An 18,721-nucleotide genomic window follows, 5' to 3' on the forward strand; every position below is an offset into this window, starting at 1 on the left:
TTGAATAATTGGGAAAGAAACAAAGTATAAGAATAACATATGCAGAGAACAAGCCTTCAATCTAAATATCTTCTATTTTAGATTATTTTAAGAGGTGGCCCTGCTTTGTTGAAAAAAAACCATTCAGTTGGAGGTGCCCAAATTTTGACTGGTAGTGTAAATTTTGTTAGGATGATGATAAACTTGTCCCCTTAAATCAGATTCTCAATACAATATCTCAAAATAGTACCATGTTGTTGCATGGCTTACTTTTGCACATGCCAGTGTGGTTGTTGATTGGTGCTGTTTACAAACTTTGGTGCTCAAATAATGCATTTGCACTCAATGCCATAATTAACAGAATGACTGGTTTACACAATGCACATGATAGCACAGTGTCACAGTGCACTGTTACACCTATAATATTTAGGCTTCTTTGGGTGTTTTGATGTGCATTGGATGCCCAATTCAAAAACTCACATTTCAGAAAAACCTTTTTCAGTTCACTCTGGCAGAGCAACTTCAATAGCTGCTGGTGCTCTGTGGTTAATGTCTTTGGCTAATTCCTCTGTCTGAGGGGTTATTCTGAAGGTGTGAAACCTGTGTCTGTGAAGGCTGGAGGCCACTCTGTTAATGGCTGGTCATTATCTGCTCCAATTGGTTGTATGAAAAGGCCAGGAGTCTGCTGTTTGAAGTTTTGAGGCTCATTTTTAAATCACATCAGTTTGCTATAATTCTGATCAAAGTCAAAAGACTCTTTGTTGTACTAAAAATTCCAAACAGGCAGATCGGTGATTACTTTTAACTACCGGAGGAAAAAAATCCTGTTCAGAATGTGTGTTCAGAAAATGGATGTACTTTACATTTCCTTCATATCAGACTACGGCTGAAGTTCAGTTAATACTCCAGCTTCATGAGTGAATATGAATGAGTAAAGAGATAACAAAAACAACTGCTAACCAACACATTTGTCGTGAACTAAAAAAATCAGGTGTGTGTGGACAGTGAACTATCTAGACTATAGCTGTTGACTGCTTTTGTGTATTGAAGAGTCTTTGATTCCTGTTTAGCAAATCTATTGAGCTGTCAAGAGGATACAGGAGAGGCGAGACAAGATGATAAGATGCTGATCTTGAAAAAACACCTAAATATTCAAGAAATGTAAAAAAGATGTGAGATAATATATACAGACAGACAGATACATAAATAGAGCCCCGTTTCCAAAACGTGATGTCAGCAACACGTTTTTATAAAGTTAGGATGGGGCAACAAAAGACTTGAAAAGAAAAAAAATACACCTGGTGAAACATCTCACAACTAATTAGGTTTATTGGTGAAAGGTCAGTAAAATGATTGGGTATAAAAAGAGTATCCCAGAGAGGCTGAGTCTTTCAAAAGTAAATATGAGGAGGGGTTACTGCTGAAAGACTGCAGGCAAATTGTGTAATAATTCAAGGACAACGTTTCTCAACAAAAATTAGCAAAAAACTTGGGGATTTCAATATCTACAGTACATAATATCATTAAAAGATTCAGAGAATCTAAAGTAATCTTTGTATGCAAGGGACAAGACCAAAAACCAATATTGGCCATCTTCAGGCCCTGAGGTGGCACTGCATTAAAAACAGACATGATTCTGTAGTGCAAATCACTGCATGAGTTCAGCAACACTTCTGAAAACTACTGGCTGTGAATACAGTTTGTCGCTGTATCCACAAACACAAGTTAAAATTTTGTCACGCAAAGAAGAAACCATATGCACATATGATCCAGAAATGCTGCCACCATATCTGGGCCTGAGCTCATTTAAGATGGACTGAGCTGAAGTGGAAAAGTGTCTTGTGGTCCAACAAATCAAACTTTAAAATTGTTTTTGGAAACACTGTTCCTTGAGGCTAAATAAGAATAGTGCACATGGCATGGGTAACTTTCACATCTGTGAAGGCACCATTAATGCTGAATGATATATACAGATTTTGTACCAACTTATGCTGCCATCCAGATGACATGTTTTTCAGGGAAGGCCTTGATTATTTCAGTGAGACAGTGTCAAACCACTTTCTGCATGTATTACAACAGCATGGGTCCGTAGTAAAAGAGTCCAATTATTTTAACGTTGCTGGCGTCACATTCAGAATGGGTATATATTTTTGCATTCTATTTTTATTTACATTTTACACAGCGTCTCAACTTTTTTTTGGAAAAAAAGGGTTGTAGAGAGATAGATAGCAGGTATACATAGATAGATTGTAATTAGAATGTATGTATGTATACATAGCCCAGAAATACACAAAATTATGCATAAAAAATTTACATAGTGTGAATTTACATCTGTGCACAAACATGATAAAGTGCTAAAAATTGTAATAAAATTATTTTAAATAAGCTAAAATGCTTTTTTTCTCCCCAAACTGCAGTAAAAGCTGTCTGAGCAGGCAGGCATAGCCGCTTCAGGGTCTGTAGGTGCTACGCTGTCAATGGATTCAGGATGTGAGTAGCCCACAGAAGACTGTATCTCAACCAAAGACGTAAATGTTTTTTCAGCTGATGTGTATTCGAGGAGGGGATTCCATTACAGTCACATATGAACCTGTAGGCTCCTGGTGGATGCCACATTCACACCTACAGCCCATCAGCCGCGCAGGACAATGAGCTCTGAGGCCTGGCCTGCTGCCGGTGCGGTGCTAGCCGCAGTTTATCACACTTCTCAAACCACTTTGATCACCTGCCTGCAAATGGCTGGGCAGACTGGTATAAATGCGGCCGCCTGCACGGACAGCTCACTCGTTCAGTCGCAGCTGAGCTGGGATAAACACAGATGGCTATGTCGACCGTACACGGTAAACTCCTGCCAGGAGACTTCGCTCAGTTCCAGCCGTTTCCAGCCGGAGTCCTCGAGAGGAGCACCAGCGCTCCGCTCACAGGTGGGTGAAGGTCGTTACTGCTCTCATGTGGATGTTAACAGCGAGATTACAGGGACATGACAGCAATAACAATGCAAAATCTCCAGAAGTTGTGCTAAAAATACTCACCCATAATTCAGTAACCCGATAATGTGGTGTAACTCAAATACTTCTACTTTGAACCTGAAACTGGTTTCAGCTCTATGCACATTGGAAGCCTATGGGAATTCATTTTTGTACAGCAGGCCTATGCTTTAAATAGCTATATATATTAAAAAAACTAGAGACCTCAGAGTTTTTATTTATTTATTTTTATATTTTTGTGTGGAAAACATATCGCTTTTCTCATATATTCTATTATAGAAACTCACTGTGACTTTTCTCCCCAGACTACATCCTGCAGAACAGAGCGAGGCAAGTAAACCCCAGCAGGCCGATGGAACCTAGAGTGGACAGCATGGCCCTGCTGACACACCGCAGAAAGAGAACCAACTTCACTCAGCAGCAGATCGAAGTTCTGGAGAAAGTATATTCTGACACCAAATATCCTGACATTTACTTAAGGGAGAGACTGGAGGCGTTGACTGGTTTACCAGAATCTAGAATTCAGGTAAGAATTTTTGTATTACTGGTTTATTATGTGTTAAAAGAATTAGCCAGTGTCCCCCAGTAATTATCACAGACAATTTAGCCAAATTATTTCTTAAGTCTGCAATAGTATAGATAAGGAGAGGATTAGGTATTAATGAATTCATAAACAATTTTTTTTGTCTATTCCAAAAAGGTGTGGTTTCAGAACAGACGTGCCAAGTCCCGACGCCAGGTAGGAACGCCCATTCCCATGAAGCCCAGAGGAAACAGCCAGATCTTGACCAAAGTGCCTACAGCCTCATTCTCGGTGCTACAAACCCAGCCTGATCTTCAGCGGATGGCCAGCTTCGCCGTGAGAGACTCCTTCACCCAGCCAATGATCAGCGCAGAGCAGAGGCACTGCAGGGCTGCAGATCACAGCTATGACTCAACAGCCATATCAGGGCTGTTCAGTACAAATGAAAATACAATCAAAACAGACCATGCCAAGCAAGACATGACACCCTGCAGCAACCTCTATCAGTTCCACAGGGCAACTGGACACGTACCAGCTCACAACAAACTGGAATCTGCACCTAAACACATGTTGGTGGACTATGATAATTTCCCTCCAAACAGGACCATCGGCCCCGACATGAAAGTGGTCATTCCTCCCATTCCAACACAGATGAACTTCTGCAGGTCATCACCCAAACAGCTCACTGGTCCAGTCCAGCACATGCCAGTCAGAATGCCACAGGAAAACTTTGGTCATTTTTCACCAATTCGTGGCAGCGACGCAGGCGAGTTCTCTGATTCTGACTCTGACTGGGAGAAGGAGGCCATGGCTGGTTTTGCTGGTTTTATATAGTAGCTTACAGTTAATATTTGGACTGTTGTCACACACTGCCCCATCACCACAATGAGTCACAATGGTAACAAATACAAAAAAAAGTTTAGATTTGGAATCAATTATTTATTTTATATTTAAATAGTTGCACTGTATCACTGTTGGAAAAAAATATATATAATAAAAGAATTCAAATGTACATGAAAAGTCTGCCTCACTACAAAAATGCAGGAAAACTATTTTCTGCATCTGACATTTAATAGAAATTAACAAAATGTATATACACATTTGCAGTTTACAGTTACCAGTTAAATAAAAACAACTGGTGAAAATTACCTAAAAGCAAAATCAACACCTAAATGAACATACACCAGTGATGTATTGGCAATTACTCCTCAGATGGGGAGGGTGTAGCCATGTGGAGACAACAATCTGATGGGTGCCACCCACATAGCTGTCTACAACTGTATGCTGGGTCTTTTATAAATCAAATCTGATTCTTTACAAAAATACTTAAAAGTAGTTATAAAACATCCACATTGACACATACACAGCCAATGCATCAACAATGTGAGTAAACTGTACAATTATCTACAATGTACATTTCAAAAATGGACAGTGCGATTATCTCTGTGGGGAGCACTCAAAAGTGTAGAGGTTGCAAATCAATTTCCCTTTTTGCGAGGGAGCATAAAAATCTTAGTGTAAGCATTAACAGTTAATGGTGAATGAACATACTGACTGATCAGTAAAATTACTACTTCTCACTTCTGCAATTTAATAGGCTGCTCCACTGCTCAAGCATATCTGCTTGTTTAAGACAGGGAAAAAAAAACAAAAAACAAAAAACAACTTCTATTTGACACATGACCTGCTCAAGGTTTCAGTCAGTGAACATATGAGCTTAATTTCCTAAATATGTCCAAGAAAATGTGCACAAAAAGTGGCTGTGGGCGCAGAGATGGCTCAGAGTCCATGTTTTGAGACAGGGGTTTTGTCTGGTCTCTGTTTCAGTCACGTTCTGTTGGTGTTGTTAGCAGAGAAAGCATGGAGGTTACCCAGCTGGCTCAGGCCACTCTGGATGTGTGCTACATGGATCTCCACATTGTCCTGGAAACAGCTGGAGGAGGCGGAGACAGAACAACAAAATGAGCCATAAGAAAGTATGTCTAACAACTATAATTTTGTTTAAAAGTTTACATCAAATGGTCACCATATCAACCACATCTAACCTATGATTAATGTGCCTTGCTTAGCCTTGGTTGCAAAGTTGGCCAAATCATACACTCTTACACCAAACAACCTCAACTGAATGAGACTGGCATGACATTACCTTGAGAGAAGTTGAATTCATTATATATATATATATATATATATATATATATATATTTTAACTGGCTCAAAGGAAGTCTTACTGAACAGCAAGCCACCTAGCTATCTTCTACATGCTTATTAAATGTGACGGGAAGAAATAGCCACATCAAATGAAAAGCCTTTACTGCAACTTCAAACAAAACACAATGAATGTTAGTAAGATAGGGTCATATACTAAAAGTTTTAGCATCCCATCCTCAAATTGTTTTACTGCAATTTAATTGGCTGTTCCACCATTTAAGAATATCTTGTTTAAGACAGTGGGGGGGGAGCACCTCTATTTGACACAAGGTCCTGCACCAGATTTCAGTCAGTGAACATGTAAACTTGCTTTCTTAAATATGTTAGAGAGAATGTGCATTAAAAGTAGTTGTAGGCACAGAAATGGCTCATAGTATCTGGGTCAGTCACTTTTGCGTAAGACTGTAGCTATGTCTGTATTTGGACAAGTTGAGCAGCAAGGTCATTTCATTGTGTTGAATGAGGTATCACAGTAACAGCACAGGACAAGACAGTGATCTGTAAATCATTCATACCAGCGTATAATTAACATCAAGTTCCATAGCTGTGACACAAACCCTGTCAAAGTTGGCAGGTCTGCTAAAGATAAGTAGAAACAAGTATGTTTTACCTGAGATTGGAACTGTCTATCGAACTCTTAATGTCGTTCAGGGAATCCGTTAACGACTTAAACTCGAATGAATTCAGGTCACCACCTTCTGCCAAGCACTGCAGCGACAAACAAACCACAAAAAGAATGAGTCAAAGACATGTTACAAGTTTTGTTGTAAAGCTATGAATGCATACAAACAAGTATCCTACTTGGCCATCTATGAGTACAAGCAACTATGTTTACATGTACACAATAGCCTTCTCTGTCTACAAAACAAAACAAAAAAAGGGACCAAACCAAGATGTTTACATGAGTTATGTGAAAGACGAGCCGATTTCTAGTTCTGTTTACATGCACACCAGCATTCTTTTAGCTAAGCCTGAACAATTAATCTTTTTATATTGAGATCACAATTTGAAAGAATGCAATTATCAAATAAGATCTGTTATATAGCTGTTCTATATTCTACACTGTTTAATGTTGTCTTAAGTTTTAAGTGGTTAAATGTAACCTAATAACGCACAGCTTTTGAAGTGACAGTCTGGCACACTCAACATTCAAGCCTCAAATACAGAAATACAGAAAACTGTCACATTTAAATTGCATTCATAATACTGCTTAGAAAACTGCAATTACACAACAAGAAACACTCACGTCATTACACATGCAAGCTTATACAACTTTGAATTTCCCACCTTCAACCTAAACATCTCAAGGTGTCTATTTCTGTCATGTTTAACTAAGCAGTACCCTGATGAGAATCATAGTATTTACATATTTTAAATATTTCATCAAACTTTATGGTATACCAACAGCTTATTGCACATTTGGCACTGAGCATTTTTCTTGCTGTTTGGTAATTTAAAATGCTCTCAGGCTCTTTTAGCTTCAATGACCACATGAAAAGCAGGCAGGTCCTACCTGATCATATTAGATTAATTAGAATAATACTGAGCCACTGGTGTGCATTTAAGCGTTTAATGCCTCACCCTGATCTGCAGCAGGAGGGCAGTGAGTCGAGAAACGAGCTGAGTAAGGCTGGGGCTCTGGACACGCTGTTCCCCATCCGGCAATGCATTGGACAACCTCATCACATCCTGAGCTTCCTCCTCACAGCGCCTCCGCAGCTCACTGGGCTGATCTGCAGGCTGCATGCCTTGATCTGGGGCCAGCTGTCGAGCAAAGAAGTTACAACAGCAGTAATGAGTTACATAGACAAGTCCTAAAACAGAGACTGATGAGTGACTGAACTGTGGCTTCCTATAAAAGCCAAGAAAACATCAAGTACCAAGCTAAACCAACATATTTTGAATAGAGATCATATAACATTTCAATGAGAGTAAGGCCATATGCTTCTCATTGAGGCTCATTTACCTCATAACAGAACTGCTGAACCTCATGTAGGACTTTGTTTAGGTCTTTATTAAGCTGCTCCAGGTCCAGTACTGTGGTCGCATACCTCTTCTGAAAGTCTAACCCAATCTGCATGGAGTAGGACTTCTGCAGAGGAATGGAAGTTATGACATGTTAAATATGTTAAATAAAAGGGTTTACGTGATCACACCAGTAAATTAGGAAATACCTTCAACAGCACACTTGATTTAACCTAAAGTACTGCTTAGCCAAATCAGGTAATGGATGACAACTACAATTAATAATAATAAATAATTCCCAGAGGAGGGGTTTGTAAAACAAAAATCACTGACATATTTAAAAATAATACTTATTGATTTTAAGTAAGCCTATGAATTGACAATTAAATGTTAATTAATTTATTAAAGTAGTTTGTATTTATTATATTAGTGTTTATCTGAGCAAATACATGCTTATTGCCCAAAAAACACAGGTAATGTTAATTTAACACGACATTCTGGTGAAAACTGAATTACCCCTAATTATGTGTTTAAAGAAGTCACCAACAACGTATCATGAGTATGTATATATTTCATGTCTTCAATCTGCAGAAAACTAATCTTTTTTTGCAAAAGTTCCTCAAGTCAATCTGATTTAGTTAGAATATCAGGACACCACACTAACAACTGTGAGATAGAGCCAAGAAAAAAAAAAGGCGAAGAAATTTTCCTCATGCAGAAGAGGAGCTTAGTGAACAGTGAATGGCAAAGAATGCAATCAGTGCATCACTACCCTCCAAATAACAGAATTTTATGAGGAAAACATACCAGTTTTTCAGCTTCAGTATTCATCTCTTTTAGATGCTTTATGTGTTCCTTCTTTATCATGAGGATTTTGGACAATCGTGTCTGAAAGGAACAAAAGTAAAATAAATTTGAGGGCTCAAGCAAGTTCACATAAAACGTAAGTATTAAACAGACACTCACCACCTGGACAAGAAATTTGACAGGAAACCCTCCCAGGGTGTCTCCATCACCTCCAGTCAGTTTACTTCTCCAGGGTGACTGACTAAACAGAGGATCATTGTCCTGCAGAAATACAGTTGAGAGAAACTATGGTTCTTTTTCCTTTTATGCTAACTTAGAAGTTAGCATAATAAAATTCAAACATGTGGGAGTCACTCAGTGTGTTTAGGTGTTAAATAAGCTAAAGAAAGAAGACATCTTTCCATGTTACCATTAAGATGGGTTGGGTTGAACCTGGATAAGACCCACGTGGAGGAGTCAGAAAGTTCTGAAAGCGAGATGGACGTTGTTTCTGGGCAAAGGCGGATATGGGCATCGTCTCATGAGGCTCATTACTCTGTTTAGATGGAGAGAAAGTGGAGAGAGAAAGAGAAAAAAAAATTCAGGATTTTAGGAATCAAAATCTGGTGTGTAAAGTCAGCCAGAGACTACATAAAAATAACAGGCTTACAAGCACTTCATAGTCTGGAACTGTATGTGTGCCAAGTCCACTTCTGTCAAAGGTAACGCGATACGTTGCTGCACTTGTATCCACTGCATCAATCTGTCCAGTAAACAGGCCGTCATGGAGTCCTCTGAGTCGAGCTAGGGTAAATAAATAAGTCAATCACTTTAAATATGGCACATTTTAATACTAGTTACAATGATTAATTATACTTTCACCAGGCAATGCAGTCTCTGACCAAAAAACAAAGCAACATGGATACTGGCATTTCTTTCTTTTTTTCCCCCCATTTTTTAAATATTTCTCACAAAATGCATCAAAACATGGTGCAATAACCATAATCTCATATCATGAAACTTCTATAGTTATTAGAGGTGTTACGGTTTGATTTGTTTTAACCTTATGATAATCTAGTCAATACTATCCTGGTTTCACTATATTTCAGGTGACTTCCACCTTTTTGTCAAAATTTCTGCATCATTTAATGGTTGAGATGTGAAATTGTTCTCTGTAGAGAAACAAAGCCACTCAATTTTTTTCTTCATTTTACAGTGTTGGTGATCAGAACTAGGGGTTGTGATGTCTACAATGCAAATATGGTCATTTTATTTACTATCCAAAACCACCAGTAGACCTACATGTAAGTTTTTATATTGTTGCTTAAAAAAAAATTAAAAAAAGAAAGAAAACGTGTCTAAAATGACAACTTTACAGACACAAAAAGGTTCTTCACTTTTAATGTTAGCTAATGTAAAGAGATGTTTGCCTCAATGCCTTGCAGGTACCCTTCTACCATGTATGCACAAAAAAAAATTGGGCCAAAGTGTTCTCAAACTATTGTTAATGTCTCAGGCATCAAGCAGTGTATACATAACCATTTCATATAAAAAACTTCTGGGAGGGGGCTTTCAGAGCCATTAAACTATTTAGACGTCTATCACCACTACTGTGAACAATTCTGAAATTCTTCTTCTGGGATAGAGTACTGCATATCGAACCACTCTGAATGACTCTTTATATCCTAACCTTTTCATCATGCAGATATTTTGAAAAATATCTGGTGAAATTTAAGCACTTCGTAAAAATGTAAGAAAAAAATTATGAAATATGAACACTCGTGCATTCGATATATAATTCGACATTACATTGTATTATCCTTGAAAGGTTTATTCTGAACAATTTCTTTTTCCTTTGGACAGAATGTTTTCCCATGTATTAAACAAACAAAAAGCAAAAGGAAACAAAAAGATTTAATCTCTAACCACTTTTAATTTTTTCCTATAAACAAAGGCATAAATGTTTTCCTGATATATTGGTCAGGTTGGGGAACTCTGGGGAATCATGAATGGTGGCTAAACAAAAAAAGATAAATAATAATAATAATAATAATAATAATAATAATAATAATAATAATATATATATATATATATATATATATATATATATATATATATATATATATAAAATTAGAGTGGCTTGTCCTTAAAATCTCCTTGCTCAGGGATATGCCGTTGTCTAAAACAGACTGCCTGAGTGACTTAAATAACTATGCCATAAATAAATAAATAAATAAATAAATATAATTTAAAATGTAGACATATAGCTTGCATGTAACGACTTAATCAGAATACAAAAAAACTTGTTACAGTAAAAAGACAGTAATCAGAAAAATGCATTATTAAAAACAAGGTGATTACCAGTACGACTACATTGAACATGTCTTTTGCTGAAAACAGTCATTTTTATAAGTAAATCACATGAATTGTGTAAATCTGGAGAGTTTTTAATTTGGATAAGAAAAGCAAGCAGGAGGATCATGATTCCAGGAAAGATGTTTTGAAGTATTCAGAGTATTTTATTTTTCTTGGTAAAAGTAATCTGCCGTGTTTGAAGATATTTGAATTTACCCTGGTTTTCCATACTGCCAGATTCTACTGCTTCAAACTGATCTGACCTGAAATAAGTTCTTTTATTCTCGTTTGTGGCTGATGCTTGTGGACTAGACATAAATCAAACCTTTGCATGCAAACTAACAGTTCCGAAATGTGGAAAGAAAGCAAAGCAAATTTCTACTGGCTGCTGAAACTGCTGAAAGTTAAGGAACTGTATGTATGCGTTAACTACAGACATAAGCTTCAGAGCTACTCTACCCTTCCTATTAAGTTCACCTTTATGGCAAGCCAGAATAAGAAAGCTGCTCTAATGTGTATTAAGGCGAATCTAGAGAGAGGGGATTGTGGCCAAAATAGGCTGAGAATCACTGGTATGGTTAAGGAAACTAACTCAAACACAAGAATTTTTATCCGTAGTTGGAAAAGTCAATGGTGAGGTTACCATCTGACTAAACACACTGTGACTAACCATCAAATTACAAGAAACCCTGATCGTTACACCTAATATGTATCTTCTAAATAGCATATAGCACAAGGAGACAAAGGGCAGATAAATGGTAAATGGTAAATGCCACAATTCATATAGCACTGTTTAACGAAAAAGGTCCATCATGGATCTTTTAACATTGGGCTGTAGGTTAATGATGGCCCTCCATGTAAATGTTTCCCCAGTTAAAAGGTATAAACACTTCAAACTCACCAGTGACTTTAGTGCCAATGACTAATGGTAAAGGGATCTCATCTGGCAGATCTTTGCAATGTGATATGTCTGTGATCTTTCTCTGTTGCAACAAACGCATCTTCTGCCTCTTCTGCTTCAACGCTGTTCGCTCCTCAGCAAAGAATGCAGAGGAACACCTGGTAAACAAGTCAATGTCAGCACAGCTTTCTCCAAACAAACAGGTCAGTACAGTAGTTACAAAACAGCTAGTTATTTCCTCACTGTCACTATGATGAAAATGCACTACATAAACATTCTTGCAAAGCATCACTGAACCTTCTGGGTTTGCCCATTAGTCGTCTGATGGTTCCCCATTCCACCCTGGTCAGCTTTCTTGTTTTCAGATTAGGGAAAGACTCCTTCAGGCACAAACAGAAGTCATTGTCTCCTTCAAATAATGGTCTATGAGGAAGAAGAGAATGGTTAAAGCATACCTAATTTCCATCTTGAATAATGGCTTTAATATACTTTATACATCTCAGTCACCCTCAAAACAGTGGCACGACTTACTTGTCAATATTAGAATAAAACCACTCATAGATGCACCATTTGTGAGCTTTGGGCAGTTTGAGCAGGTTTCGTAATCTTAATCCAATCTTCTGTGAAGCCCTTTTATCTGGTGTTGTGACATTTGCAAGTTTCTATAGGCGGGGGACAAAGATCCATCAGTTTTGTTTTGCATAAGCTGTTATACTATATATCCAAAGTAATGTAGACACCTGTTCACCATGTTTCTTTTGACATCAAGTGTGTTAATAGGGAGTTTGCCCCTCTTTGCGGCAATAGCAGCCTCTAATCTTTCACGAAGGCTTTATACTAGAACATTGCTGTAAGGATTTGATAAGACCATTAAAAGGCGTCAGGCACTGATATTCGTAGATTAGTTCTGGAGCTCCATCTCATCCCAAAAGTACTGAATGGAGCTCCGTCACTCCAAAGAACACTGTTCTACTGCTCCACAGCGTCCCATTCTATTGGTCAACGTTTTTCTATGGAGATTACACTGTTTGCGTATGCAACTGAATGCTGGTGTCAGCACTGGGTGTACCTTAAAGGATCTGAATTCACTAATTAGAAGAGGTGTCTGGACACTTTTGGACATATAGTGTACATCAACAATCGTTTTAAGTCGAGTAGGAGGACGCAAAACCTGAATAGGCCACCTTACCTGAGGCACAGTGGTGACACGCTGGCTCCTCCTGGGGGATCTGGAGCTGAGCGGCCGCTCCTCCTCCTCAGAGGAAAAACGACTCCTCTTTGAGCTTCTCGTCGGCTAGAAATTCAACCAGAGAGGATTTAAAAAAAAAAAAAACATCAATAAACAAAAAGATACAAGACACTTTATCTTTGTGAGATTACCCATGTATGTGTTATCATTCTGAACATACTCCAAGTAAATTATTTGAGCCTTTATACGTTTTGCTGTACCATTATAAGCACTTGAAGAATAAGCAAATTCAACAGAAACTGTGTGTGGAGGAGGGTGTGTGACTGGCTCTCCGTCCTGCATGTGAGGCTCAACCACACCCCTTGCTCCACACTGTGCAACCTAATTTTGTGACTGCAAAGAAGGACAGATATTGGCCTCCTTTCCACTGCAGGGCCAAACAGTTCTGAGCACGAAGGTAACGGTTCCAGTGGCTTTTCCACATGGACACGGGTTCCAAGGTTCAACACGGAACGCTTAAAAACAGGACTCGGCATGTTTTTTTTCTGCATGGTTAACTGTATGTAGTGCCACAGGTACTTACTGACTGGTTCTACATTGATTGGGAAAATAAGTTCAATATGTGTACAAAGATGTCAAATTCACTATTCAATAAACAAAGTTTCAATCTAACACCAGTTTCCAACTGTTAAACAGTGCTGATAACCAGGAGAGTAGCTCACTAGCATTAGTTTAGCTAGCATGCTGCCAGCTCTGCTCGCCACCTCCTCTTTCCTAGTTAACTTAGTGTAGCTAAAGAGATTTAAACAGGTTCGATTTGACTAATTGGTGCTCACTGCACATCTGGTTTCAGCCAACTGATGCTTAAACACCCATTTAGAGGGGGGGAAAAAATCTAAGAAAAACAAAAAACAAAACACCTCATAAGTGTGAATTCGAATGACTGGTGTCGAAGTGACAGAAATATAAAGACTTGTCATGCCTTGAGCAGTACCCTGCTGGTTGACGCTATGCTAGCAAAGTTAGCCGGCTACAGATTCAACTCACTACAGAACAGTTTCAGTTTCAGTAACTGATGATCAAATAACGCCTCGTTCAGAGGATAAAGAATCTGTGAGCATGCCAAGAGAGACTGGTTTTTGACATACGTAATCAAATGTGTTTTGTAGCAGGTCAAATGTAGGTAGCCATTAACATGTTAGCAGTTAGCCACTCGTTTGTGTAGTTTTCTTCCGTATTTCCTGGTTTCGATTTAGCAATTTGGCTCAACCAAAAGAGGTCACTGCCTACCGCCCTGTGCACTGGCCACTACATTTCACACTTTGGCCATAAACAAAAATGCATGGCCACTTTCCCTCTTTTTTGGCCATTTTTCTTTTTAACAAACCACCAGACCAGTTGAATGTTCATACCTTCACAAATATCCACCATTAATAACAAATTAATTACTTTTCCATTAGACCCATAAACTATTTGGACATGGAACAATTTACCAACTGAAATGTTGGCAATAAGGTTACTACCGCAATAGCTACTTGTGAAGGCAAGTGAAAAACGAAAAATGAAGCATTTCCTCATAGCCTACCAAAAAAGGCTGGTTTATTAAAATACAACTTCACTGTGAGTGGCAGTGCTGGCAAAAAAAAATAAAATAAAAAGAAAATAAATAAAAAAAAAAATCATCATAACTACAACATATGAGTGAAAGAAAGAGTGCATGTGCCTGAAGTACAATACTGAGAAGGATATGATGTGTCAAGCGTGTTGTCAGTTTCCATGACAGGCAGACACCATAAGTTCATTCTTAATCAGGAGTAACTTGTTGAAAAAACTGCAAGGCTGCAGCTTTCAAAATATTTCACTATTTAATTCAACAAACAAACAAACAAACAAACAAACATGATTGTGGTTTGGAGTAGATGTGGAGGACTACATAAAATAAATAATACTTGACAGGTTTTTGGCACTGAAGCATAAATGTTACTCGAAAATACAATGAATATGCAGAAATAATCTTTCTATAACTCTGGCCACCAATTCTTAATTCTAGCTGTGAGAGATATTGGCATTCGAGTAGCCCCCGCAGGTGAAAATCAGGAGAAAACATATTTAGGGTCAATAGCGTACTGTAGCAAACCAACATGTCATTTAACACCAGAACACTAAACATACAATGCGTTCTGTGAACAAACATCCTTTCTTGAAAAATAATCATATTATATTACTAAATATTACTTGTTTAATTTTTTCATTTTTATATAAACAAACAACTGAATAAGCTGCTCACCGTTTCCATAGACATGTAGCTGCTCCTTCCCCTGGTGTTCTGAGATTTTGGTAGGTTGTTTTTCTCATTTAAAGTGTTTGACAAACTTCCTTCTGTAAACACAAACATAGTAGTGAAGTAGTATCTTCATTTAAATTATGTCAGCTTCACCTCATCATTTTGTGTGTTTTTGGAATGTTTAGCCTTATCTGACTGCTTAAAAATGCCCTAAAGCCTGTTCTATCAGCAAGATGGCAAATATAGATTTTTGTATTTCTCTAAATTACAAACATAAGAAACTCTGAACTGGTTTACAACAATGAATTTGAATTCTCATACTGAGTGTGGTCTGGTCTGACAAGCCCAAAGAGAAAACTAAAGATTTACCTTTCAGACTGACAAGAGCTTTAGCCGAAGAGCCTGAAATTGAAAAGAGAAAAAATAAAATTATCTGTCTGTAGAAGAGCAAAACAGAACATACAATCATATGCAAAAGTTAGCACACCCCCTGCCTAATTATAATTTTGTTGAAAATAAGTTAGCTTAAGTTTTATTTTAACAGTTAAGTTTTATTTACCAAGTAGTTTCTAACTCACTGTATAAACGCAGTTTCCCTAGAACCTTAAGAGTCACACAACTTGTGAAATGAGATTCTGTGCTATGAGTTTAAAGTCAAAGCACTCACTTTATGCACAACACTAACTAAAACTAAAGCCTTGTTAGCCTCACATTTATATACATTACTGGTTCATCAGCACTGACAATTAATTTAAAGAAAAATACTGCAAGTTAAATTATAATACATTAATCAGACAGTATCAATATTGCAATCTTTAATTGTAAGTAAGCTGGATTATTTCAACAGCAACAACTTTTCTGATGAATTCACAGGCAGGCATTCCATTTTTAGTCCACTAGGCAAACTATGGTCCATATTCCTATCAACGGAATTATGAATAGCACACCCGCTACACACTTCCAAAACAGTTCAGTTCCACTGGAGGGTTTTGTTGCAGTATATTGCTGGACAACATATTTTCTATACTGGCATACCCTGATAGACAAACTGTGATACCATTTTTCCGTTTTAGTGATATTATAAGCAACATATTTGACATATAATGAGCATCACATCCATGATAATGCCCATAAAATAGTGGCATCCCAGGTGCCAAGTTAGATTTTCATTTTTAAAATTTTATTGTGTGCTGGTGGTATCCAGGACCTGACAGTTAATTGCAATACATGCCATTTATTCAGTGCTTCAGATTGTTTCGCAATAACAGTTCCAAATAAATAGCAAATTTCCTTTCTGTTAATGCGCCCTCTGTCCTGTTAGAGTTTACAGTACTGTGTACGGTTTCCTATGGTGGGAGAAAAAACAGACAAAAACATTCCAACTACAGGCCTTTTTAGACTTGTAAAATATTTTTAATCCCTTAAATCCCCAGGCATATTATTCAGCAATTACATAAAAACAACAGGTTTATGTAATATCTAACATCATAATATTTATTTAATATCAAATTTTTTTAAATATTGCCAACCACTATTACCGTCCAAATCTAAGACATCTAATCAATGGTTCCAGAAACATCAGTGTTAGAACTAAACTGCAGACAGTGAGTTACATCTCCAGTACTGTTTTAACATAAATGATCCTTCCAGAATGAGAACATCGATGAGACATTGTTTTACGATAGTTCTGTGACAACGTTTTGGCCTAAAACATCTTGTTAGTTCATTTATTTTAATCTTTTCACGGAGGAGGAGTACTTGCAGGGCGTTGTAAGGCAAAACAGTTCCCAAAGAAAACTTATTTTTTCAGAATTCCCACTAATTTACCATCATCAGCATTAGATTAAAAAACTCAGGACACATGTAGGCTCACTGGTGGTTTTGGATAGTAAATAAAATTGTTATATTTATGTTGAGCCCTGGCTCCTTTCACCACCGCTGTACAAAAACTAAGTCTGAACTTTCTCTACAACGAACCATTTTGCAGCAAACCACTCCGAATGACTTTGTTTAGACTACATCGCAAAGTCGGATTTATACGGATTCTGAAAATGGGTGGAATTCCTCATTAAGTTAAGAGACAATAAACAATAAAAACAAAACCAGCCAAGCTGACTCGTTTACAGACGACACTCAACACAAGCGAGAAGCCGGGGTGTGGATTTGTCAAAACAATAGGTTAAATGAAACGCACTACTTGACAGTCCAGTAGCTACAACCGCAGCTGCGTGTATTTACTACCTTAACTTCTGTCGCTGCATGTTACCGATCACCCTGATAAAGAGGTTTTCCCGTCTAACGAGAAAAACAAACCAGCAGCTGTCACCGATATGCGGAGATACAAACACCGAGCCGAAGCTGAAGCTGTCTTGTTCGAATTCCACGATCCACCTTAAACTGTGCCGCAGCTACATTCTGGCACCTTAGAAGAACGTAACTGCTGCACCATTTAAGGTGGAACGGGGGAATTTGAATAAGAAGACAACTTCAGCCTCTCAACACTGAGCCCGAGCCACATGAATGTGAACAACTGAAACCTTTGTGGACATCAGTTCACAGTTAAACTCTTTAGTTTCACAGACAAAGCAATTTCACAGCCATTCAGCGACACGGTAAAAGGCAAAAAGTCCAGCTGAACAGCTTTATTTTTAGCCGATGCTAGCGGGGCTAGCCCTGGCTAACACCTAGCTGGTTAGCAACACAAAGCTAGCAGTGAGATTAAGTTCCCGTCTGAAAAGCGCAGTTACAACATACAGACACCGAAGATTTAACACTTCTCACAGACGACAGGGCGTACACGACCGTTTCAACGGCTACAGGAAACCTTAACGCGGAGGTCGGTGCTGTTTGAGCCGAAGCCGAGTTCAGTTTTGTTACTCACTCTCGTCCAGCAGCTGCTCGAGCTCCGCCATCTTGAAGGAGCCGCGCCGCTTTTCAAAGCCGGAGTGACGCGAGGCATTCTGGGACAGAGACACAGAGAGGGCCGTTCAAACAGACACACAACAGGGACACCTAAACACCCAGCATTGTTACCATACAGATGAAATCACGTTTTTTATTCAGTCAACTTTACAGCAACTCAGCTAATATAGCTTTTTGCTGGCTAGCTTATCTTTACATTTACTGAGCTACTTAACTTCAGTTTTTAACTAGCGTCATATTCTTTCATTTACCTTCCTTCAGTGGGCCACATCCCACATTCTTGTATTTTACTGTGTGTATGTATAAAACAGTTCATTTTCAGACTGTTACTACTGCACTTCATATATAGATCCTATGGACTGGGGAGTCAACAGCATGCTTTCACACTTCAACAATGCTAACATGCTACAGCAAAATATTTCCATGATATGGGTCCTCTAACTTAATTCCATATACTCACCTAACCTTATTTTACAAACCTAACTCTGCTTTCACTCAGCTAACCCTTACTAACCTTAAATTACTAAATTCCCTCTATATTTAATCAGTTAATGCTACATTAACTCAAAAAAATTTCAAATTGTGTTTGTAAATGTTGATGACAGTTGCCTTGCTGTAAATG

General features: G+C 38.0%; 2 protein-coding genes across 2 annotated transcripts; one reads left to right on the plus strand and one right to left on the minus strand.

Annotated features, from left to right (window-relative positions):
* The first annotated feature begins 2,797 nt into the window (after window positions 1–2,797).
* On the plus strand, window positions 2,798–4,323 carry mixl1 (Mix paired-like homeobox). Its single transcript, XM_036582797.1, has 3 exons — window positions 2,798–2,903; window positions 3,272–3,492; window positions 3,667–4,323. The coding sequence occupies exons 1-3, from the start codon at window positions 2,798–2,800 to the stop codon at window positions 4,321–4,323; spliced, it is 984 nt and encodes a 327-aa protein (XP_036438690.1).
* A 96-nt stretch (window positions 4,324–4,419) lies between these two features.
* lin9 (lin-9 DREAM MuvB core complex component) lies at window positions 4,420–18,136 on the minus strand. The gene is made up of 15 exons (XM_036582034.1): window positions 18,059–18,136; window positions 15,547–15,579; window positions 15,181–15,272; window positions 12,894–12,998; window positions 12,236–12,366; window positions 12,002–12,127; window positions 11,705–11,862; window positions 9,119–9,252; window positions 8,879–9,004; window positions 8,629–8,730; window positions 8,470–8,550; window positions 7,664–7,789; window positions 7,279–7,461; window positions 6,308–6,405; window positions 4,420–5,422 (listed from the first exon to the last, which is right to left on the minus strand). Exons 1-15 carry the CDS (start codon window positions 18,087–18,089, stop codon window positions 5,317–5,319), a joined length of 1,632 nt encoding a protein of 543 aa, XP_036437927.1. The 5' UTR covers window positions 18,090–18,136; the 3' UTR covers window positions 4,420–5,316.
* Between the last annotated feature and the right edge of the window lie 585 nt (window positions 18,137–18,721).

The sequence above is a fragment of the Colossoma macropomum genome, unplaced genomic scaffold (assembly GCF_904425465.1).
Source record: "Colossoma macropomum unplaced genomic scaffold, Colossoma_macropomum, whole genome shotgun sequence".
Classification (NCBI taxonomy): Eukaryota; Metazoa; Chordata; class Actinopteri; order Characiformes; family Serrasalmidae; genus Colossoma; species Colossoma macropomum.

What these genes read in the sequence shown, in the direction of transcription:
- mixl1 (XM_036582797.1), top strand. Translation starts at nt 2,798, where the DNA reads ATGGCTATGTCGACCGTACACGGTAAACTCCTGCCAGGAGACTTCGCT. An exon ending in CACCAGCGCTCCGCTCACAG is followed by an intron (nt 2,904 to 3,271) that starts GTGGGTGAAGGT and finishes TTTTCTCCCCAG; the next exon opens with ACTACATCCTGCAGAACAGA. An exon ending in TACCAGAATCTAGAATTCAG is followed by an intron (nt 3,493 to 3,666) that starts GTAAGAATTTTT and finishes TATTCCAAAAAG; the next exon opens with GTGTGGTTTCAGAACAGACG.
- lin9 (XM_036582034.1), bottom strand. Translation starts at nt 18,089, where the DNA reads ATGGCGGAGCTCGAGCAGCTGCTGGACGAGA. An exon ending in TTTTATTCTAATATTGACAA is followed by an intron (nt 12,128 to 12,235) that starts GTAAGTCGTGCC and finishes TCTTCCTCATAG; the next exon opens with ACCATTATTTGAAGGAGACA. An exon ending in CTAATGGGCAAACCCAGAAG is followed by an intron (nt 11,863 to 12,001) that starts GTTCAGTGATGC and finishes CTTGTTTACCAG; the next exon opens with GTGTTCCTCTGCATTCTTTG.